The 25162-nt window shown below is 41.8% G+C and overlaps 1 protein-coding gene across 2 annotated transcripts in view; it reads right to left on the reverse strand.

The window, feature by feature from the left end:
* gtf2ird1 (GTF2I repeat domain containing 1) overlaps positions 1–25162 on the reverse strand; it is a 54475-nt gene that overhangs the window by 25956 nt on the left and 3357 nt on the right. For both annotated transcript variants that reach the window (XM_020464154.2, XM_020464155.2), the window contains exons 2-18: positions 18322–18454; positions 17192–17333; positions 16678–16854; positions 16244–16427; positions 14543–14874; positions 14117–14212; positions 12062–12145; positions 11522–11705; positions 10682–10707; positions 10086–10212; positions 9702–9745; positions 9210–9290; positions 8487–8606; positions 6328–6375; positions 2921–2998; positions 2467–2650; positions 1783–1844 (exon numbers count right to left, since the gene is read on the reverse strand). In XM_020464154.2, the coding sequence (XP_020319743.1) occupies positions 1783–1844; positions 2467–2650; positions 2921–2998; positions 6328–6375; positions 8487–8606; positions 9210–9290; positions 9702–9745; positions 10086–10212; positions 10682–10707; positions 11522–11705; positions 12062–12145; positions 14117–14212; positions 14543–14874; positions 16244–16427; positions 16678–16854; positions 17192–17333; positions 18322–18447 (2095 nt within the window). In that variant the 5' untranslated portion in view covers positions 18448–18454. The remainder of the gene's footprint in view (positions 1–1782; positions 1845–2466; positions 2651–2920; positions 2999–6327; positions 6376–8486; positions 8607–9209; positions 9291–9701; positions 9746–10085; positions 10213–10681; positions 10708–11521; positions 11706–12061; positions 12146–14116; positions 14213–14542; positions 14875–16243; positions 16428–16677; positions 16855–17191; positions 17334–18321; positions 18455–25162) is intronic.

Here is a 25162-nt window from a genome sequence, read left to right on the forward strand (position 1 = left end):
GGTGTGACAACATAGTAGCTACTAACAATTGGATACCATGAAATTGGGGAGAAAAAGGGTGTACAATTTATTAAAAAAAGAAAAGGGGACATTTCCAAATGTATAGAAGCATGCTAAACTGTGTCCAATCCCAAAAGACAGCAAAGAACCCATTCTTGCCAATAGTCAACCAATCAGTCTACTCCCTTCACTAAGTAAGATATTGGAGGGTATTTTGAGTAGACAAATATGGGAGTATATGGAAAAGAATGATCTGATCACAGCCAATCAACATGCTTATCGCAAAAACCATTCCACTACCACTGCATTGGTTGGCAACATGACTGACCAATGCTGTGGATAATGGCAGGTTTGTCGATTTACTATTTTAAAATTTTGTGCAGCATTTGATTCAGTGGCTAATGAAATAATTTTGACAAAATGATTGCATTATGGGTATAAGGAGGCAGCATTCAATTGGGTACAGTCATATCTAACTGACAGGAAACAGTCCACCTATATAAATGGGTCATTTTCTTCCACTCATGCTTTAAACGGTGGAATATCGCAGGGCAGCTGCCTTCTTTACTTCCTTATGCCTTATCTGAAACTCAAGCTACTATATTTGATGCTACAATTTATACAGCAAGACAATTGGTTCAACAGGTACAGCAAGCTTTACAAGTAGATCTGGGAAATATCAGGGAGTGGGTTTGCCAGAACAAACTTGTTTTGAAAACCAAGGTTATGTTGGTCTGTTCCGCCAGGAAAAGGCCAACACAGCATGGGATAGAATTAAGTATGGGGGGCGTAAAATTGGGGAAGTGTCAGAAACCAAACTACTAGGGGTGCAGCTAGACAACTGTTTATCATGTTCGTCTCACATAACTCATCTATGTGTAAAAAAAAAATGCATGCATGCATGATCAGAAGGATAGCTAAATATTTAACGGGAAAGATTCTTAAGCAAACAACCCAAGCATTTATTGGGAGTCAGGTGAACTACTGTTCTGTGGTCTAGGGGAATGTATCAGCAAGTGAAATTAGGAGGCTGCAGATTGCACAGAACAAAGCAGCAAGGACTGTTTTAAGTTGGAGATATGGTTATTCTGTTGTAGTCATGCACAATGCTCTTGGTTGGTCATCTATCAACAAGATCATTGAAAAAGCATGCTTATTTTATTTCACAATGTACACCATTTAAAACAGTATTCTGTTGGTAAGAGACAGACATTCAGTAAATACTAGGAATTGTCCACCTGTCCACATGTGTTATACAGACAGAAAAGAGAAATAGGCAAAATAACATTGAAATTCAGAGCAGTAAAGAAATTGTATAATTTTTTATCTGAGCAAACCAGACACCTTTCAATATATAAATTCAAACAATACTTTAGAACCATTTAAATATAATACATTTAAAGGTTGTGCAGGACTATGGTAGATGAAGGAATCTATCTATATTTTCAGACTGTTAAGAGTATTTATCGGGTCAATATGTCAGTGTATTATGTTTGTTTGTTTGTTTGAAAATATAATCGTATTATAAATTGTATTTTAACAACTCTTGGAAGATTAGTCCAAATTAGGACTAAAATATATCCTTATATATATATCCTAAATATATATATCCTAAAATATATCAAATAGGAGGGCTTGGCCCATTTACTCTCAGTCAATTCAGGAATGAACTGACATTTAACTAATTTAGTTTGTAAACTTACTATTTTTAATAGTAAATAATTATATTAACTGTGATATAATTATTAAATCAGCTGGCATTTAGAATGAATATGTATTCACCTGAATCACAGGCCGGGAAAGGAGGCGTCTCTAGCTTGACTTGATCCGTTAAAAGTTCTGGCCTGGATAGGAAACCACAACAAAACATGGTTCGAACATCATACAAAAAGTGTAACCTGTTGTCCTTTATTCCTGCACCAACATATACAATATTTCACCTATATCCTCTTCATACAACAACAATTCGCAGACTAGGGCCATGTTCCAGGCTGACTACACGTTAGATTCCTTCCATATCTCACAACGCCTGGACAGGTGTTGAACATATCAGTTAACCACATCATATTATATACCAGTCTGATGCCGACTGCGTAGGTGATGATGCAACTGCTGGTTGATGTAATACAATGTCAGCAATGTAGTCAGCCTGGAACGTAGTCAGCCTGGAACGTAGTCAGCCTGGAACGTAGTCAGCCTGGAACGTGACCAAGACCATGGGCGAGTCACAATGATCCCTCCTTCCTCCTAAAGTGTACACTCGTTCACTACTCCCCACAAATGTAAAAGCATTGGATTGGTGTAGGCATTGGCTTAAGGGTTTCCATATACCAGTCCATTCCCTTCAAATCAATGAAGGGACGTGGACAAGTGCAAGCTTTCGGAGAAAGGAGAGATTATTGGGATGCACTCCTTGAATGACTTGCGAAGGTTCTTTCCCCTATGTGACAATGTATGATCTCTGACCTTTTGATGACAAACTGAATCTGACTGCCAATGGCCAGGATCTTGCGCAGCTTGGCCGCTCCAAAACAGTTGGGTCTGCGGAAAGCCACACCCTCCGGTAGCCCTGTGACACACAGCTCCTCTGGGTACATCTGAAACTTGGAGTATGGCACCTTTGCAGGTTCAAGTAGTCCAAGCGCCTCGGCTACAGTGGGATGGAAAATGGAGAGAGGAATACAGGTGAATTATTTTATGCAAAAGATGTTGCTCAGTACTTAACTATTCCCAGGACAGTCAAATAGATTTTTGAAGAATCATTGCTTTCTCTGTGACATCTTAAAAAGGCTAGAAAATAACGTGGCTGTGTAGAAACAGTTGACTAAGTCTGTGTAATTTATGATTTAGTGCTCGAGTCAGTTTCTCTTGCTTGGCCAGTCTGAACATTGAGCGTGCATTGGTGGATTGGGTAACTTACCGTACTTAGTGCTGAATATGCTTTCCACCTGCCTCCGAAGCTGGAGGATCATTTCACCTACGTCCTCAGCGATATTTCCTGTCAGGAAAAATGAAAATGAAGAGAAATGTTTAAGTGGGTTTTATTCAGAGCTGAAAGAAAGAACACGATTAGTGAATGTGTCTGAATCAGTCTGAATAAACAGTTGAACTAAGCTAATAAGGCATTTACTCTGAACAAAAATATAAACACAACATGCAACAATTTCAATTTACTACAATTAATTTAAGGAAATCATTCAATTGAAAAATTCATTAGGCCCTAATCTATGGATTACACATGACTGTGTCACAGATACCTTTGGTTTTCTGATCCACGCCCTCTCTTAAAAACAATCAGTATTTGGTGTGACCACCATTTTCCTCATGCAGCGTGACACATTTCCTTCGCATAGAGTTGTTCAGGCTGTTGATTGTGGCCTGTGGAACACGCTATCATTCACGTCGGTACAAAGCATCCCAAACATGCTCAATGGATGACATGTCTGGTAAGTATGCAGGCCATGGAAGAACTGGGACATTTTCTGCTTTCAGGAATTGTGTACAGATACTGGTGACATGGGGCCGTGCATTATCATGCTGAAACATGAGGTGATGGCAGTGGAACAATGGGCTTCAGGATCTCGTAACGGTATATCTGTGCATTCAAATTGCCATTGACAAAATGCAATTGTGTTCGTTGTCCGTAGCTTATGTCTGCCCATACCATAACCCAACTGCCACCATGGGGCACTCTGTTCACAATGTTGACATCAGCAAACAACTCGGCCACACAACACCATACACGCTGTCTGCCATCTGCCCGGTATAGTTGAAAGCAGGATTCAGTGCGAAGAGCACACTTTACCAGTGTGCCAGTGCCATTGAATGTGAGCATTTGCCCAATTAAGTTGGTTAAGACCCTGGTGAGTACGACAAGCATATGAGCTTCCCTGAGACGGTTTCTGATAGTTTGTGCAGAAATTCTTCCTTATTGGCTGGTCTCAGATGATCCCGCAGGTGAAGAAGCCGGATGTGGAGATCCTGGTTTGGCGACACTTGGTCTGCGGTTGTGAGGCCGGTTGGACTTACTGCCAAATTCTCTAAAACAAGGTTGGAGGCGGCTTATGGTAGAAAAATGAACATACAATTCTCTGGCGACAGCTCTGGTGAACAGTCCTGCAGTCAGCATGCCAATTGCACGCTCCTTCAAAACTTGAGATATCTGTGGCATTGTGTTGCGTGACAAAACTGCACATTTTAGAGTGGCCTTTAATTGTCTCCAGCACAAGGTGCACCTATGTAAGGATTATGCTGTTTAATCAGCTTCTTGTAATGCCACACCTGTCAGGTAGATTAACTATCTTTACAAGGGAGAAATGCTCACTAACAGGGATGTAAACTAATTTGTGCACAACATTTTAGAGAAATAAGCTTTTGGTGTGCATGGAACATTTCTGGGTTCTTTTATTTCAGCTAGAAGTCAATCGATTATGATTTTTCAACGCCGATACCGATTCCAATGATTGGAGGACCAAAAAAAAGCCGATACCGATTAATCGGCTGATTTTTATATAAATATATTTGTAATAATGACAATTACAACAATACTGAATGAACACTTATTTTAATTTAATATAATACATCAATAAAATCTATTTAGTCTCAAATAAATAATGAAACATGTTCAATTTGGTTTAAATAATGCAAAAACAAAGTGTTGGAGAAGAAAGTAAAAGTGCAATATGTGCCATGTAAAAAAGCTAACGTTTAAGTTCCTTGCTCAGAACATATGAAAGCTGGTGGTTCCTTTTAACATGAGTCTTCAATATTCCCAGGTAAGAAGTTTTAGGTTGTAGTTATCATAGGAATTATAGGACTATTTCTCTCTATACCATTGACTATTGGATGTTCTTATAGGCACTTTAGTATTGCCATTGTAACAGCATAGCTTCCGTCCCTCTCCTCGCCCCTACCTGGGCTCAAACCAGGGACCCATCGACAACAGCCACCCTCGAAGCATCGTTACCCATCGCTCCACAAAAGCAGAGCAGAGAAAGGGGAACAACTACTTCAAGGTCTCAGAGTGAGTGACGTCACCGATCGAAACGCTATTAGCGCGCAGCCCGCTAACTAGCTAGCCATTTCACATCGGTTACACCAGCCTAATCTCGGGAGTTGATAGGCTTGAAGTCATAAACAGCTCAATGCTTGAAGCACAGCGAAGAGCTGCTGGCAAATGCACAAAAGTGCTGTTTGAATGAATGCTTATGAGCCTGCTGCTGCCTTCCACCGCTCAGTCAGACTGCTCTATCAAATATCAAATCATAGACTTAACATAATAACACACAGAAATAAGAGTGTTAGGTCATTAATATGGTCAAATCCGGAAACTATCATTTTGAAAACAAAACGTTTATTCTTTCAGTGAAATACGGAACCGTTTCGTATTTTATCTAATGGGAGGCATCCCTAAGTCAAAAAATTGCTGTTACATTGCACAACCTTCAATGTTATGTCATAATTATGTACAATTCTTGCAAATTAATTACGGTCTTTGTTAGGAAGAAATGGTCTTCACACAGTTCGCAATGAACAGGCGGCCCAAACTGCTGCATATACCCTGACTCTGCTTGCACGGAACACAAGAGAAGTGACACAATTTCCCTAGTTATAAGAAATTCATGTTAGCAGGCAATATTAACTAAATATGCAGGTTTAAAAATATATACTTGTGTATTGATTTTAAAGAAAGGCATTGATGTTTATGGTTAGGTACACATTGGTGCAACGTCAGTGCTTTTTTCGCGAACGCGCTTGTTAAATCATCACCCGTTTGGCGATGTAGGCTGTGATTCGATGAGAAATTAACAGGCACCGCATCGATTATATGCAACGCAGGACAAGCTAGATAAACTAGTAATATCATCAACCATGTGTAGTTAACTAGTTAACATTGATTGTTTTTTATAAGATAAGTTTAATGCTAGCTAGCAACTTACCTTGGCTTCTTGCTGCACTCGCGTAACAGGTAGTCAGCCTGCCACACAGTCTCCTCGTGGAGTGTAATGTAATTGGGCACAATCGGTGTCCAAAAATGCCGATTACCGATCGTTATGAAAACTTGAAATCTGCCCTAATTAATCGGCCATTCCGATTAATCGGTCGACCTCTAATTTCAGCTCTTGAAACATGGGACCAACACTTTACATGTTGTGTTTATATCTTTGTTCAGTATATAAATTATATTAATCAAGAATTTATGTAACAATCACAGATAACACCTTTTAAAAATCTATAATTTGAAATGGAGGTTAGGCTTGGTCTATTGTAAGCCTACAGTGAATCCAACAGATAGATCTTAGGGAGAGGTTAGCAATCCTACTGTACCTTCAGATGATCTTCTGAGGCCTTGCGAAGCTGGTTTAGGTGACAGTGCTTCAGTTTAAAGGAAGAGGGCAAAGAGGTGAGTAGGGTTGACAAGTTTCAAAGGTTTCACATAACTACTTTCGGTTCAGGCTACTACTGTATGTCGAGCCAAGAAATACTGTTTTGAATGAGACAAAGCCCAAACTACAGTCGAACCTCAAAGAATTACGGACTGACCGATCAACCAAACCGGCAATATCAAACTGGGAGGACATGTATTAAATGCAAAAACAGCACACAGAGGCTACAGACAAACGTAAATGTTGCTTATGTGCTAAAACATATCTACAGTATCTGGCTAAATATTAGAAAACACATGTAAATACGCAATCAATATTTGCTCAATGGCTTTAAGTGAATTTCAAAGTTCCGAACATTTCAGTTTTTCTGAATGACCACTATTTCCAAGCTGTTCATGTCTCTGAGGTCATATGGTAGCTTATTTGAGTAAAAAAAAAGAGTAATACCAACAGCCAAAGTATTACTTGACATGTGCCATGGTGATAGGATGTTATCTGTATCTCTGTCTACATGGCAATTGTGCACATTCATTGTGTCTCTCCATTGATAATAGCTCAAAGATAATTTACATATCTTTCAAAATACTGCAGAAAAAATTGCATGATATTTAAATAAACACTGAAAATCTAGTGTCTATTTTCTGCACTTACCCGCAAATTCTTCCTTCATGATCAATGATGGAAAAGAGAACTTTAACAAAACATGAAAGCAACCAAAATAAAACAAACAAAATGTCTAAGGATCTAGACGAGAGGTTAATGTGGACACTTGAGTACCATTCTTTTTCTTTCCCCTTCTCTACAAATCTTCAAATATTAAATCTAGCCTGGTCCCAGATCTGTTTGTTTTTGACAATAAGTGACAAGGAGTTGACATGATAGCACAAACAGACTGGCACTCAGGCTAGTATATCTCTACAGCTGTAGCACAACTTAGAATTGAGGTTAAGAAAGAGAGTGGTCCTTTGTAGCTCAATTGGTGGTAGAGCATGGCGCTTGTAACACCAGGGTAGTGGGTTCGATTCCCGGGACCACCCATATGTAAAATGTATGCATGCATGACCCTAAGTTGCTTTGGATAAAAGGCATATATTATTATTATTATCGCATGTAGTGTACTCAAGTGTTCTTAGTTACCTCGTGCTACTAAACTACAATAAGGGCTTGGGGAAGGGTGACTAAGGTCAGGGACATAATTATCTCAGAGTACTAAAGTGGGTGTTCAGGTGTCTTAAAGGGACTCTAGACAAATCACAGGACTGGTAGAGATAGGGAGCATGATAAACAGGCTAATTCTATACAGGGTTGGGCTGCAAGGGCTGGGGTTGAGACGAGAAGGTGTGTATGGTGAATATACTATACAACCAAACCTGAGACAGAGAGTCCACATTTAAAACATACTCACAAACTGGACAAAATAAACCCAGGTTTGGTAAATGCTCCAATTTAAAAAATAAATATATTGAGAGTTGCTATTGCAGTGTTTCAACAAATAACCTTTAGACTAGAAAACTGAAACTGCTCTGGATGTCTTGCAAAATGGTGTCATATGTTCCAATCCCAGTAAACAGATTCGATGGTGACCAATCTTTCTTTAAGTATGTTTTGTGGGAAAACAGGCTTGACTGTGAAATCTGTGTTTAATCTGAGGCATTGCTTATGGACACCAGCTCAAATATGCACAATCCATCAGATTCTAATGACACATCCAATGATGAAAGCCAATTAATATATATAATCAAAAATAGGATTCAATATTATAAATCAAACTGATGGAAAGTGTCTAGAGCAGGCAGTCTATTACTTACTTAGTGTGCTACAGGTTTGGCAGAGACTCTTGTGGGTGGGAGGTGGGGCGTAAGGGGTGATACTGGGTACTAGTGACTCTGGGTGGAGTACGAAGTGTGAAAGGGGGACAAGGAGACAGGGAGAGGGGAGTATCTGTGAAAAGTGGTTTCATACGTGTACTGGTAACCTAGCTCCCTAACAGAGGGAGAGAGCTTGTTGGCGGTGGTGGACCCAGGGTGGCGCCGGGCCTGGGCTGTCCTGATGCAACCATGAGGTGGAGGGGACTGGGACGGAAGGCGGGGCTGCAGTTACCTGCGTGGGTCTCCAGAGAGCGGCAAGAAGCAGCCTGGGCTGGGGTGGCCACCACCACCCCTGCTGCTGCAGCCGGGTCAGCATGAGACTCATTCGGCTCCTCCAATGAAACACTGGCATCTGGGGGAGGAGAAACAACACATTGTTAGGGTACTGGGTATTTTAGGGACAGACAGCACGTTGTTAGGCTACTAGGTATCAAGACAGAGTCACGTGAAGGAGGAGAGAAAGTACCAGCCTGGTCCCAGATCTATTTGTGCTCTTGCCAACTCCACGGCTGTTATTGTCATGCCAAACATGTTTAATAACTGGGTTATGGTAAAATGCTAGAGTACTGGGCACAGAGCCTGGGTAACAGAAAGCAACTGTAGAGACAAATTCGGGGAGTGGTGAGAGTATAGGGTCAGGCAGACTACAGAGTAGACCTTAGGTACATAGCAGGTAAGGGGAGAGGGGAACAGCCTCACAATGCAAGGGGAATTATTAGAGGTCATTGTAAAGAGGAAATAACATGTGTCAGGATAACAGCAGGTGCATGCATGCACACATGTCCTAGCCCACACAGTCAAATCCAGCGGTGTTGGATTCCTGCTAGCATGTCGCATCTACTACCTCTCAAAACACGTTTAAATATTTCCAAAATTCACGACTCCCCAGATCTTATCTGGTTTAACAGCTAAAGCCATTTCAAATGTAATATAATGACAGAGGTGCACCACTTACCTGGTACAGTCACCTGGATGATTTCCCCATCTGGGGGCTCCGTTTTAATCTTTTTCAAGGGAATACAATCTCCCGAAGGCCCTAAAGGAGTAAGAGTAAAAACAGTTCATATGGCAAGGCGGCATCCCATATGGAACCCTATTCACTATATAGTGCACTACTTTTGATCAGGGCCCATTGCGCTCTGGTCAAAGGTAGTGTACTATATAGGTAATAGGGTGTCATTTGGGACATAACCAGATCTTCCTCCCATAAAGTGACATTTGAAATGCATCTATAAAATCCAATGTCACACATTTTGGGAGGAAGATCTGTTCAGTTTAAGACGGTTTAAGTTTTTCATTTACAATTCCCAAGGGGTTACAGAGTGGATATGGAACATATTTCTTGATGTTAGACTACCATAAAAAGGAGTGCCAACCTCAGAGTTCACGTCTTGGGTTCGCATTACAGTAGTACTATAGTACGCCATAGCATTGCCTTGTCACTTACCTGCTTCGAGGTCAGCCAATGGACTCACGCAAGAGCTTGTAGATCTAAAAGAAAAACAAATCATTTGAATGCACATCTTTGAATTATGACATTGAAATGAACTGGCATAGATAAATTGTGGTGTGTCACTTACTGTGGTACATCAGGCTATTGCCTTCCATTACAAGTGATGGACACGCAGCATTTACTGAAAGGATCTATCAATATATCAAAATGGGTTGAAAGGGTTGTTTGTATTGTCTTCTGATCTAATTGTCTTTTATATCTCTGGATGCAGATTGGGTAAGACAGGTGCGGAACAGATTTCTCTGATGATTTCAAATAACATCTTGTGTCACTACACCCTCTACATTACTGACTGAGGCCTAGCCGTTGCATACATACCTGCTGCTGTGAGGGTTGGTGACCAGCTCCAGTGCAGCCAACGGGACCCGGAGGTTGTCAGGGAAACCGTCCTCGGACGTGGAGCCTATGTCATGCTTGCCCTCTTCCTTGGCCACCTTACCAGCAGCTTTGTGACACAACATAACAGAATCAATCAGATCAATCAATCAGATTATCCATGATGCACAGCAAGCTATTACAACTAAACATACACAATATCAAAAGAAAAACAATGACATGGCATTGCTAAATGGCATACTAATGGCTTCTTTGGATAGATATCAACAATGCAAGATGAAAATACTCATTATAATCTGGGTGGTTCGAGCCCTTATTGCTTATTGGCTGAAAGCCGTGGTATATCAGATTGTATACCACAGGTATAACCAAAAATGACTTTTTACTGTTCTAATTATGTTGGTAACCAGTTTATAATAACGATACGGCACCTATGGGGTTTGTGGTATATGGCCAATATACCACGGCTAACGGCTGTATCCAGGCACTCCGCTTCGCGTTGTGCATAAGAACAGCCCTTAGCTGTGGTATATTGGCCATATACCACACCCCCTCGTGCCGAATTGCTGAAGTCTTACCTGTGAAAATCCTTTCGTCAAACATTCTGGAATGAGAACCGAGATGGTCGTTATTGTTAATCAATGTGATTATTGACATTGGTCACAGTCAAGTAGAAAGGGCCCCTGTAGTAAACTGTTGGTGAACAACAGGGGACATGTCAACAGGGGAACAAGATCAAACAGACATCTCTACACGGTCTGCAGGGTTCATGTCTGGGCCATCTTGAATAAACAACAATGACAACAACGCATATCAACAACAAAACCAGGAGTGTATGACTCTTAGATAAAAATGTAATATTCAATCTGCTGGAATTTTATTAACATTAATGACCATGTCGCCTTATGCATGAGAGATGCACTGATGGCGGTGTTGACCCAAACTAAGCGTATTTCATCACATGGGTTCAACAACAGCGAGACGTTGGCTCAATATGCCAGAGAGCAGGGGACACCATACTGTGTGGTTCATGCGGTGGTTACCAGTAAGTGGGGCATTGTCTATTGGAGGGCAGGGAATTTAACCAACAGATGGCCTGAGTTGACACTTCTCCCTTCGTTGAATCAGTTTGCCAAATAGGACATTTTAGATAAATGACAGATGCTGTGCTAGCTCTTGTAACTCATAAAACAGTGGTTCTCCTCAAACAGGGTTGTTTTCATTAGGGCATGTTTCTTACTGGACAGCTGCAGTAGTAGTAGTTCTTCCCTGTTTCACTCCGTTTTTTTATCACGAAACCCTGGTATGATGCGTTATGCAGCCCTGATATGGGTCCCCTATACACTACAGTGTAATCTCTGGAGGAAAGAATGAGAGACTTTACCAGTATAATCTCAGATGGATCTCAGATCGTTTACCTTTTGACTACAAAGCGGACCCCATGGCGTTCCTCCATGATGCGTTTGAGTTTGGGCACTCCGTAGGTGCAGGGCCTTTTGAAGGGGATGTTGTCTGGGATGCCGATGATCTCCACGGCCTCTGGGTCACAGGCTATCTTCCGGTACGGCACTGGAACCATGTGGTCCAAGCCCAGGGCCTCCGCTGAAAATACAGGAGTTGTCAGAAATCAGTGATGGACATCAATCATGAGACCCTACAATACTGTCTTAATAAGTATGTAATGGATCAATTAATGGATGGATGGGTGGGTGTGGATAGATTAATGAGCAGTCATGACAGCTGAAAATGGACTAAAGACAATCATTCTATAGTAAAGAAATTACATGAAAAAAAGTGTTGAGAAAATGACCAATTGTATAAGGGACATTTTCCCAGAGACTAGGACTAACTTTAATATGGGTCTGGGAAACAGGAACGTTTTAAAACCCTAAACATTTTTATCAGCTAATGCCCTACAATAGGAAACCAGAAAGAGAAAGAGTGGTTGACCATCTCACCATAGCGACTGTTGAACAGGATCTGCACACATTCTCTCAGTGTGTTTATGTCCTCAGTCTCTCGAATGAACGAGTCCCATTTTTCTGTTGAGTGCAAAAGAAAATAACGTAAACATAAAAATGTGGGTAAAAAAATGGGAGAAAAAAAAGAAAGTTCTTCCATCTGTATGTCTACTTTCCACATGTATACTAACAGGGTTGTTTTTTTCTGGTTCAAAATAGGGCTTAGGTGGTGGGCATCAGGGTTGGGGTGAAATCCAATTTTAATTTACAAATAAATGATTTAATTCACTCATGAAGTGGAGGATTTATGTTGAATTCCATTCGAATTTCAACAATCTTAAAGTTATAGAATTTAATTGGAATTAGACTTTTTGTATTGGAATTCAATTTGAATTGTAAAAAATGTATTCTTTGGAATTTAATTGGAATTCAATATTTGCACATTTCCAAGTTAATGGAATGAATACACTTAGTATCACAAACTGTCTGCATGATTTGTTTTAGGTAAATTCAACTTGTATTCCTATATTTCAAGTATAGCTAGGCTGTCTAAACAGTGACATGATCAGCCTGACCACCTAAGGAAATTGCATTTGAATTTGTGGAATTGGAATTGACCTAACATTGGAATGGAATTTACAGGGTAAGGGAATTTAATTAGAATTGCATTTGTGGAATTAACCCCAACCCTGGTGGCCATGTCAGGGTGCAATATGCCCGTGGGTGTGGCGCAAGGCTGAATTCCCTATTCACAATTAGGTATAGAGTATGACAGCAAGAGTCATAATACCCATAAAACCTAACGCTCAAACAGGGAAATGGTTCCAATCACTTTTTACACCATTCATTTTTCCCAAATGGGATTTTTAGAAACACTTGAAATAAGGGCTGTGTAAATCTCTCTAGGACAAGGTGACTGTCGTCCTTCGGTCTGGAGTCCAAATTGGAGATTTTTGGTTCCAACTGCTGTGTCTTTGTGAGACGTGGTGTGGGTGAACAGATGATCTCCACATGTGTATTTCCCACCGTAAAGCAAGGAGGAGGAGGTGTTATGGTTTGGGGGTGCTTTGCTGGTGACACTCAGTGATTTATTTAGAATTCAAAAGGCACACTTAACCAGCATGGCTACCACAGCATTCTGCAGCGATACGCCATCCCATCTGGTTTGGGCTGTGTGGGACTATCATTTGTTTTTCAACAGGACAATGACCCAACACACCTCCCGGCTGTGTTAGGGCTATTTTACCAAGAAGGAGAGTGATGGAGTGCTGCATCAGATGACCTGGCCTCCACAATTCCCCCGACCTCAACCCAATTGAGATGGTTTGGGATGAGTGCTCAGCATATGTGGGAACTCCTTCTAGACTGTTCCAGCATTCCAGGTGAAGCTGGTTGAGAGAATGCCAACAGTGTACAAAGCTGTCATCAAGGCAAATGGTGGCTATTTGAAGAATCTCAAATATAAAATATATTTTGATTTGTTTCACACTTTTTTGGTTACTACAAAAATGAAATAGTAGTAATTTCTCCATCATGTCAGACAACATGACAGTATTGCATTATTTGCTCTGCTCTGAAGCATATGGGAATGCAGCATTTGAATTGTGGCCTTACAAAGGAGAGGAGTCTATAACGTGGGGTAAAATCCATTGGTTGATTGATGTGATTGTTGACATACCCCTCCCCTTTAATGAACTGCATTGTGGGATTCAGAGGAAAAAATTGCCAATAAGTGTGAGGTGACAAGTCATTCTCTTAGACTGAGTCTAAAGTAAACTAAACTAAAGTAAAGTATATACATTTTCTGGCAGGGGGGTGAGGTGAGCTGCCTAAAGACTGAACCCTGTTCCACATTAATGAGCTGAGCCAAACTGAGCCAAGCCAAGCTGTACCGGTTACACAACCACCATAGTTGCTGGAACCATGAACAATGTGAATGGAAAATATCCGACCCGGCATAGATGGTTGGGTCAAAACGATAGTGTGAAAAGGGTATGAGTTTGTGGCCTACAGGTGTGCGTCTATCTGTGTCTAGTTCCAGTTCAAGCCTACCTGACTTCTCATGAACTATGGAAAACAGGAGGCGCTTGGAGACGTGGATGCTGGGAGGACACTGGCCCAACTCCCCTTGGAGTCCTATCCACTCACCTGAACAGACAAAATGGCAGAAATTAAACATTGATAAACATCATACTGATGCTTTCAGAGTCGAGCAAATCTTGAAAAATCTAAATCCCATAATCAAAACAGATTCTCTATCAAATAAATGATGTGAAATGACACCCAGTAGTACAACCACTCACAAAAATGACAGGGAGAATAGTAACCACTCTCCTGCCAAATGAATAAAATCACAGACAATAATTAGTGCATAAACAAGTGACTCAAAAAGGTGAGGGGCTTTTCAGAAGTAACCTGGATATCCATCAACTGCTACCTCAGTAACAGCTTGTTCCTGTGGGGTCACATATCTCTTACCATTGTCGGAACTGTCCTTGGCGGTCGTCCCTTTCTCCGCCCCCGCCGCCCAGGCCCCCAGGCAGTCTTTACCCAGGTTGAAGAGGGATGTGGGCTTGAGGTCCAGCTTGCCGTCGGGGTGTGGCTGGGAGGACATGGGCATGCCATACAGGAAGCTGGAGAGCATGGAGTTGCTGGCTGAGACTGAAGCGTTGGACACTTCCTGGGCGGCGGCGGCAGGCTTGGAGGCCGGGCCATGGATAGCTAGGCTCTTGGTGGCGCCCGAGGAGGAGTTGTGGTTTCTGACGTCGCCGGCGCTTGACTTAGCCTCCCGCGAGGGCTCTGCTGTTGTTCTATAAACAGATGAAGAAGGAAACAGGAGAAGATAAAGCTGTGTGTCCATGTGAAACCTAATTATGACACACCAATAGCAACTTGTCACAATGTGCCTTATTCTTGGCAGAGAAATCCTCCAGTTACTTTCTGTTGTTCAAAAGTAATCTAGAATCAGGTCTCTTCCTATCGCCTAACCATGAAGTCAACAACAAGACCAGCCCTGTATCAATCCTAATTATGCTGCTACACTTCTGCCATTTATGCACAGGATCAAGTAACGTAAGGGATTATACAGTTGAAGTCGGAAGTTAACCCACACCTTACCCAAAAACATTTAAACTCAGCTTTTCACAATTTCTGACATTTAATCCTAGTAAATATTCCCTGTGTTAGGGTCAGTTAGGATCTCCACTTTATTTTAAGAATGTGAAATGTCATGTCAGAATAATAATAGAGAGAATGATTTATTTCAGCTTTAATTTCTTTCATCACATTCCCAGTGGGTCAGAAGATTACATACACTCAATTAGTATTTGGTAGCACTGCCTTTAAATTGTTGGACTTGGGTCAAACGTTTTGGGTAGTCTTCAGCAAGCTTCCCACAATAAGTTGGGTGAATTTCAGCCTATTCCTCGTGACAGAGCTTGTGTAACTGAGTCAGGTTTGTAGGCTTCCTTGCTCGCCCACGCTTTTTTGTTTTTCCCCACAAAAGTTCTACAGGATCCACATCATTTTCCTCCCTCATGATGCTATCTATTTTGTGAAGTGCACCAGTCCATCCTGCAGCAAAGCACGCCCGCAACATGATGCTGCCACCCCCGTGCTTCACAATTGGGATGGTGTTCTTCGGCTTGCAAGCCTCACCCTTTTTCCTCCAAATTGTTCCCAAGGATGAACCAGACTTGTGGAGGCCGACAATTTTTTACCTAAGGTCTTGGCTGATTTATTTTCATTTTCCCATGAGGTCAAGCAAAGAGGCACTGAGTTTGAAGGTAGGCCTTGAAATACATCCACAGGTACACCTCCAATTGACTGAAATGATGTAATTTAGCCTATCAGAAGCTTCTAAAGCCATGACGTAATTTTCGGGTATTTTCCAAGCTGTTTAAAGGCATAGTCAACTTAGTGTATGTAAGTTTCTGACCCACTGGAATTGTGAAACAGTGGATGATAAGTGAAACAATCTGTCTGTAAACAATAGTTGGAAAAAATACTTGTGTCATGCACAAAGTAGATGTCCTAACCGACTTGCCAAAACTATAGTTTGTTAACAAGAACTTTGTGGAGTGGTTGAAAAACAAGTTTTAATGACTCCAACCTAAGTGTACGTAAACTTCCGACTTCAACTGTATGTACGTTATGGTGTACTGTATGGAGTCAGGTCACCTTTTGACAGTGAAGTGGATGCGGTTGCTCTGCTCAAGGATCTTCATTAAGGTCTTGGTGTCGTACTCGGCAGGTTTCCTCAGGGCGATCCCCTCAGGCAGGCCATGGGCCACCACAGAGCTGGGGTCCTTCAGGATCCACTCATAAGGCACAGGGACCAGGCTACTCTTCCCAACGGCCTCGCCTGGCAAATCATCACATACATACAGCATCAAATGACTAATGACTAATGAAGGTAGAAATGAGAAAAGGACATGTCAAATGATTGTTTGACACGTAGACACTGTAAAAATCAACATTCAATCACATCTGAAATTTGATTTCAGTTATGAAAAGGTTGAAATTAGAATGTTAAAGGAGAAATTAGAAAGAATTCAAATGGCGCAGACCTATACAAATTATATTTGTTCTGTGCTGTATTTTGAAGCCCTTACTGTAAAGCACACTGAATACTTCTTCCACCATTTTTCTCAAGACAAAGATGTTAGAGTGGGCGTCTGTTGAGGCCCTCTGTCTGCCGTGCCCGCTCTCTTTGCCAAGCTTGCATGATTCATTTTCCTGGACATTGACATGGGCATTCACTGTGGTCAGCCCTTGTAGACAGGGCATCTCTGAAAAAGAGTCAAGCATGAGAAACTGAAGGGATTATATTTCTACTCTTCACCCTATAAGTTTCACACAAGGAAGGTCTATTCTGGATCTCACTTGCTTTAGAAGAAGTAATGCTCTGGATAAGAGCATCTACTAAATGACAAAAAATGTAAAACTAAAGATCATCTTACTTATTTAATTCAAAACCTTAATAGACTCAGATAAAAACTGTTCAGCTCCAAGACAACAGTAGGATCTGTGAGCAAAATGTAGTTGCATTTTTGATACAAGTGAAAAATCTAACCTAATCGTTAACCTGATTCACATTTTTTTGCCCACTACACAGGGAACACTCACTGCAAAACTTGTGGAAGTCTGTTTGTATTTCCCTCCGCGAGTTGAGGAAGACTCTTCCCTTCTCTGTTCCCACGGTGATCACGCTGTCCTCGTGCACGGTGACGCAAGCTACCTCGGCGTTGAGCTTTGACATGGCTGTGCACTGGAACACAGGTTAAAAGACAAGGTCATAGGTAATCCACCTAATGGTCAGTTAATAAAAACAAAGATTTGCTATGGCTACTGTGAACCTCAGGGTACACTTATCCATTAAAAATTTAGCCTATCATCCTATACACAGGTTGGTTGTTTAGCAACAAAACCATTGAGTGCGCAATTATGGGGCAAAACAGACTGGTCTGGCTTAGATTGTTGACAACATGTAAACTATATTCTCCAATGTTTATTGAAAACATAAATAAATGTGCGAGTCGAAAAAAGCTAAATTAGCATGATACAAGCTGAATTAATTGGAAAAGGCTGTGAAAATAAAAAGCCCGGTACACACTCAGCGCTCCGTTGACATTTCAGAGATACGCTTTGTTTTGGTGAGAAATCTCCCCAAAAAATAACAGTAATTTCAAATGAATATGAAAAGCTCATACTAAAATATCTTAAAATTGATAGCCATCTTATCTATATTGTTTTATGTCCTGCGGATTCGAGAAGAAAGATGACGAGTTCAACAATAATTCTTACACAGAATCTTTTTACCACTTTTTTTCTCTGGCCTCCATTCATTTAAGTCACCCTAATTCTGGTCATCCTACAAGGGTAAAAACTCCAGTTTTACCTATGGTCAAAATATGTGTTTTTGAAGAACAAGATAAAACTAGCTGAAATGAGCCATCTACGATTCCCCACATTGCAGCTTCTTGTCATTGTCGCTAGCTATCTGGCCATTCAGAATCACAACAACACAAAGACTTCTGCCCATTGAAGCATGCGAATCGTTTTTGTGACGTTGTCAGCTAACCCATCTATTCAATTACTCTTCTTCTGGCTTCATCAGTGGTTCACTTCACAATGTTTTCTAAGGTCAATTTGTTTTTGTAAAGAGTCATCGAAATAAGACTGACTAATCAGTCTTTCATATGGTTTTCCATGGCCAGATGAATAATGTGTGTGTATGTGTGTGTGACTGGTCATACCACTGAGTCCAATGCAGACACTAGGCTGGTGAGGATCTCCTGTCTGGCTGACACCTGTGGGACCCGCAGCTCAGCCCGGGAGTTAGTTCTTATCCCATCACATCCTGACTTCCTCATCTGCGCCATTCCTCCACTTAGGGGACACAAAACAGAGAGCAAAGTTGAGTAATCAAGAAGATGAACCGAAATGGTCATTTGTGTGTGACTGTGTAAATTCAATAAATGTGTATGGTGTCTCATCTGCATTCCACCAGTCACTTCTGGGAGTAGGGTGAAGTTGTCACGACATTGATCTTGGGTCAGTTTTGCATTTTCCACACTGATGGTTAAGGTAAAGATTGGGGAGGGGAAACTTCACCCTGGAGCTTGGTCTGAGTATGACAACAAGGAGGATGTGTATACGTGGTCAAAGTAAATTGGTTATGCTTGATAGACAAAGGCATGTCCTGCCATTTAAGATAGCTAAAGCCTACAAATGAATGAGCAGTAACCAAATGCACATGACATTGATCTGGAGGGAATAAGGTGTCACTCTGCCATTCATTGCTTCAATAAAACAACAAGTAACCAATTTTGTTTTATTCTGACAACATGGTCAGGATGCATTTTGAATTGTGATGAAACATGGCAGTTGGAGGGGGGAAGGGATGTCGTTGGGTTGGAGGGGGGAGGTTTCTTCTCATTAAGAGGCTTTAAAAGTGATGGTAATACCCTGCATGTTATGCTAATGCCCAAATCCGTCACACACGTGAAAGTACCTAATTACGATAAGCCTTTGTCAGCCAATTAAAGCTAGCTCAGATTATTTATTTGAATCCCTTCATCCTTAACTTGCTCTCCTTAGACGGTACTCTTGGCAAAGAAATTATGTTTGCCCCCCCATTGGGCCTAATTTCAATGTAATTTGGAAATGGATGGCCGAGTAGGAGCAAACTCGTAATTAGCCTATTTGCAGGGGAGTAACCTAACATTTTCATCACAAACATGTCAGCTGGCCACTACACACTCCGTGTCAAGACAAAGTCAAGGAAAGATAGGGTAAATAAAAGAGGGCTGGAAAGAGTGGGGCATAAAAATAATAAAATCGCAATCCTAATTCCAGGCCCTGCGTTCTCATGGCAACTGCAATCCGTCTCCTTGGAAACTAATCTCGAGGCATTTGAACAATGCAGCTCTGGCCTTTAATCTCTTCAGACACTGGGAGCTATTATCCTAGCCTCCGGGCAGCCCCAAACCACAGACTCAACACTGGGGGAGGACATAGAGAGAGAGAGAGAGCCTCAGCTGCACCAATATGCCTGTCTGAAATCGGCATCCCCTGAGCCCACAGCAAACATGAACCCCCTCCATCTATTTCGGTGGCGTAATCGTTTGTCTCTTCCACTCGTTATCTTTAAGGCAAAAGAGGCACGAAAAATGAGAGAAGGGGGCACCGTCATTTTGTTCGCAGCCAGAGAAAGCCACCGCTAGTGAACTCAAAGGATGACTTTTGTGGCTGGCAGAGTTTAGGATACTTCAAATGCAATGTCACTCAGTCACAAGCACAAATGTCAAAACAAAGAGCATAGACAATGACAAAAGCCACTGATGTTGAGATTGAAAAATGCAAATGAACGAATATGGTTCCAGTTCCAATTTAGCTACTGGAAGTCAACACAAATAACCTATTTGTGTACTACTCCTTTCACAGAACAGCACAAACTGGCCCTGACCAGGAAGCGTGGGAGACCCCGGTGCACAACTGAGCAAGTACATTGGAGTGTCTAGTTTGAGAAACAGATGCCTCACAAGTCCTCAACTGGCAGCTTCATTAAATAGTACCAGCAAAACACCAGACTCAACGTCAACAGTGAAGAGGCGACTCCGGGGTGCTGGACATTAACAATGTCTACACTGTATTTCTGATCAATTTGATGTTATTTTATTGGTCTTTTTTTATATATATATTTCTAAGTACCACAAACTTTTGAACAAAAACAAAAGCAACAGTCAGTATCTGGTGTGGCCACCAGCTGCATTAAGTACGGAAGTGCATCTACTCCTCATGGACTGCACCAGATTTGCCAGTTCTTGCTGTGAGATGTTACCCCACTCTTCCACCAAGGCACCTGCAAGTTCCCAGACATTTCTGGGGGGGAATGGCCCTAGCCCTCACTCTCCGATCCAACAGGTCCCAGACATGCTCAATGGGATTGAGATCTGGGCTCTTCACTGGCCATGGCAGAACACTGACATTCCTGTCTTGCAGGAATTCACTCACGGAACGAGCAGTATGGTTGGTGGCATTGTCATGCTGGAGGGTCATGTCAGGATGAGCCAGTAGGAAGGGTACCACATGAGGGAGGAGGATGTCTTCCCTGTAACGCACAGCGTTGAGATTGCCTGCAATGACAACAAGCTCAGTCCGATGACGCTGTGACACACCGCCTCAGACCACGACAGACCGTCCACCTCCAAATTGATCCCACTCCAGAGTACAGGCCTTGGTGTAACGCTCATTCCTCCGACGAAAAACGTGAATCCGACCATCACCCCTGGTGAGACAAAACCGCAACTTGTCAGTGAAGAGCACTTTTTGCTAGTCATGTCTGGTCCAGCGACGGTGGGGTTGTGCCCATAGGCGACGTTGTTGCCGGTGATATCTGGTGAGGACCTGCCTTACAACAGGTCTACAAGCCCTCAGTCCAGCCTATCTCAGCCTATTGCAGACAGTCTGAGCACTGATGGAGGGATTGTGCGTTCCTGGTGTAACTCGGGCAGTTGTTGTTGCCATCCTGTACCTGTCCCACAGGTGTGATGTCCAGATGTACCGATCCTGTGCAGGTGTTGTTACACGTGGTCTGCCACTGCGAGGACGATTAGCTGTCCGTCCTGTCTCCCTGTAGCACTGTCTTAGGTATCTCACAGTATGGACATTGCAATTTATTGCCCTGGCCACATCTGCATTCCGCATGCCTCCTTGCAGCATGCCTAAGGCCCGTTCATGCAGATGAGCAGGGACCCTGGGCATCTTTCTTTTAGTGTTTTTCAGAGTCAGTAGAAAGGCCTCTTTAGTGTCCTAAGTTTTCATAACTGTGACCTTAATTGCCTACCGTCTGTAAGCTGTTAGTGTCTTAACGAGCGTTCTACAGGTGCATGTTCATTAATTGTTTATGGTTCATTGAACAAGCATGGGAAACAGTGTTTAAACCCTTTACAATGAAGACCTGTGAAGCTATTTGGATTTTTACAAATTATCTTTGAAAGACAGGGTCCTGAGAAAGGGACATTTCTGTTTTTGATGAGTTTATTTTATATACACACACACACACACACACAAAAAACATTGCAAACTTTGACTACTGGCAAGGTTAAAACAAATATATTAAACTGGTTGCAATATTAGCTTATCTCTCTACTTACGGCCAGTAATTTCAGACTGTAGGCTAAACATAGTCCTAAAATGCAATGATACCAACAGGCTACAGTACTTAAAATGTGTTGCCTGTTCCTTAATTGTAAAATTTACTAGCCTAGACCTAAGAAACTAAAGGAACAGTATAGCTACACTTCAGAACACTTCCCTGGTATGTGAGTACACCCTGATCTTAAAATGATACAACTCTGCTCTGGCTGCCATCCTTAAACGCTCCAGCTAATGACATCCTAAATCCTAACCCATTTGAGTCTCCCCTGAGGAAGCCGGCAATGTTATTTTCTTCATGCCATGCAAACCTCTCCAGGCTGCAGGGGGCAGAGCTTATCCTTTACTTGTTGAATAATTGCCCAAGCAGTATTTAGCCAGAGATATTAGGCTACAATGTTCTCAGAAGTAGGGGTATCGTGGTTTTCTGAGCAAATTTTGCACCAAGAGGTTTGTGGTATTCGCTGGCATTGATGCACAATACGTTGCAAATTCCCCTTAAAAAGCCATTACGGTCACAGATATTTTGAAGACCACAACTGCATCTACAGTCGTGGCCAAAGGTTTTGAGAATGACACAAATACTAATTTCCACAAAGTTTGCTGCTTCAGTGTCTTTAGATATTTTTGTCAGATGTTACTATGGTGAAGTATAATTACAAGCATTTCATAAGTGTCAAAGGCTTTTATTGACAATTACATGAAGTTGATGCAAAGAGTCAATATTTGCAGTGTTGACTCTTCTTTTTCAAGACCTCTTCAATCCGCCCTGGCCTGCTGTCAATTACCTTCTGGGCCACATCTTGACTGATGGCAGCCCATTATTGCATGATCAATGCTTGGTTTGTCAGAATTTGTGGGTTTTTGTTTGTCCACCCAACTCTTGAGGATTGACCACAAGTTCTCAATGGGATTAAGGTCTGGGGAGTTTCCTGGCCATGGACCCAAAATATCAATGTTTTGTTCCCCAAGCCACTTCATTATCACTTTTGCCTTATGGCAAGGTGCTCCATCATGCTGGACAAAGCATTGTTAGTCACCAAACTGTTTCTGGATGGTTGGGAGAAGTTGCTCTCGGACGATGTGTTGGTACCATTCTTTATTCATGACTGTGTTCTTAGGCAAAATTGTGAGTGAACCCACTCCCTTGGCTGAGAAGCAACCCCACACATGAATGGTCTCAGGATGCTTTACTGTTGGCACGACACAGGACTGATGCTAGTGCTCACCTTGTCTTCTCCGGACAAGCTTTTTTCCGGATGCCCCAAACAATCAGAAAGGGGATTCATCAGAGAAAATGACTTTACCCCAGTCCTCAGCAGTCCAATCGCTGTACCTTTTGCATAATATCAGTCTTACCCTGATGCTTTTCCTGGAGAGAAGTGGCTACTTTGCTGCCCTTCTTGACACCAGGCCATCCTCCAAAAGTCTTCGCCTCACTGTGCGTGCAGATGCACTCACACCTGCCTGCAATCTTACTGGCAGCAATATCCTTGCCTGTGAAGCCCTTTTTGTGCAAAGCAATGATGGTAGCATGTGTTTCCTTCCAGGTAACCATGGTTGACAGAGGAAGAACAATGATTCCAAGCACCACCTCCTTTTGAAGCTTCCAGTCTGTTATTCGAACTCAATCAGCATGACAGAGTGATCTCCAGCCTTGTCCTCGTCAACACTCACACTTGTGTTAACGAGATAATCACTGACATGATGTCAGCTGGTCCTTTTGTGGCCGGGCTGAAATGCAGTGGAAATGTTTTTGGGGGATTCAGTTCATTTGCATGGCAAAGAGGGACTTTGCAATTAATTGCAATTCATCGGATAACTCTTCATAACATTCTGGAGTATATGGAAATTGGCATCATACAAACTGAGTCAGCAGACTTTGTGAAAATTTATATTTGTGTCATTCACAAAACTTTTGGCCACGACTATACAGTTGAAGTCGGAGGTTTACATACACCTTAGCCAAATACATTTAAACTTAGTTTTCTTGTTACAATTCCTGACATTTAGCAAAAAGTCCCTGTCTTAGGTGAGTTAGGATCACCAATTTATTTTAAGAATGTGAAATGTCAGAATAATAGTAGAGAGAATGATTTATTTCAGCTTTTATTTCTTTCATCACATTCCCAGTGGGTCAGAAATTTACATACACTCAATTAGTATTTGGTAGCATTGCCTTTAAATTGTTGAACTTTGGTCAAACGTTTCAGGTAGCCTTCCACAAGCTTCCCACAATAAGTTGGGTGAATTTTGGCCCATTCCTCCTGACAGAGCTGGTGTAACTGAGTCAGGTTTGTAGGCCTCCTTGCTTGCACATGCTTTTTCAGTTCTGCTCCCAAATGTTCTATAGGATTGAGGTCGAGGCTTTGCGATGGCCACTCCAATACCTTGACTTTGTTGTCCTTAAGCCATTTTGCCACAACTTTGGAAGTATGCTTGGAGTCATTGTTCATTTGGAAGACCCATTTGCGACCAAGCTTTAACTTCCTAACTGATGTCTTGAGATGTGCTTCAATATATCCACATAATTTTCCTACCACATGATGCCATCGATTTTGTGAAGTGCACCAGTCCCTCCTGCAGCAAAGCACCCCCACAACATGATGCTGCTACTCCCGTGCTTCACGGTTGGGATGGTGTTCTTCAGCTCGCAAGCCTCACCCTTTTTCCTCCAAACATAACGATGGTCATTATGGCAGTGCAAATCATTCTGGGATTGATTTGCACTTTTCGCACCAAAGTACATTCATCTCTAGGAGACAGAATGCGTCTCCTTCCTGAGTGGTATGACGGCTGCGTGGACCCATGTTTTTTATACTTGCGTACTACTGTTTGTACAGATGAACGTGGTACCTTCAGGCGTTTGGAAATTGCTCCCAAGGATGAACCAAACTTGTGGAGGTCTACAATATTTTTTCTGAGGTCTTGGCTGATTTCTTTTCATTTTCCCATGAGGTCAAGCAAAGAGGCAGAGTTTGAAGGTAGGCCTTGAAATGCATCCACAGGTACACCTCCAATTGACTCAAATTATGTCAATTAGCCTATCAGAAGCTTCTAAAGCCATGACATAATTTTCTGGTATTTTCCAAGCTGTTTAAAAGCAGCCAACTTAGTGTATGTAAGTTTCTGACCGACTGGAATTGTGATACAGTGAATGAAGTGAAACAATCTGTCTGTAAACAATAGTTGGAAAAATTACTTGTGTCATGCACAAAGTAGATGTACTAACCGACTTGCCAAAACTATAGTTTGTTAACAAGAAATTTGTGAAGTGGTTGAAAAACTAGTTTTAATGACTCCAACCTAAGTGTACATAAATTTCCGACTTCAACTGTAAATCGTTAGACTCAGTGTTGATCATTGACTTTTAATTGTACTGAACTCTGGGCATGCCAGGAATAATCCCTGAGGCTGTATGCCTACTAAGTTTTATAC

The sequence above is a fragment of the Oncorhynchus kisutch genome, linkage group LG28 (assembly GCF_002021735.2).
Source record: "Oncorhynchus kisutch isolate 150728-3 linkage group LG28, Okis_V2, whole genome shotgun sequence".
Classification (NCBI taxonomy): Eukaryota; Metazoa; Chordata; class Actinopteri; order Salmoniformes; family Salmonidae; genus Oncorhynchus; species Oncorhynchus kisutch.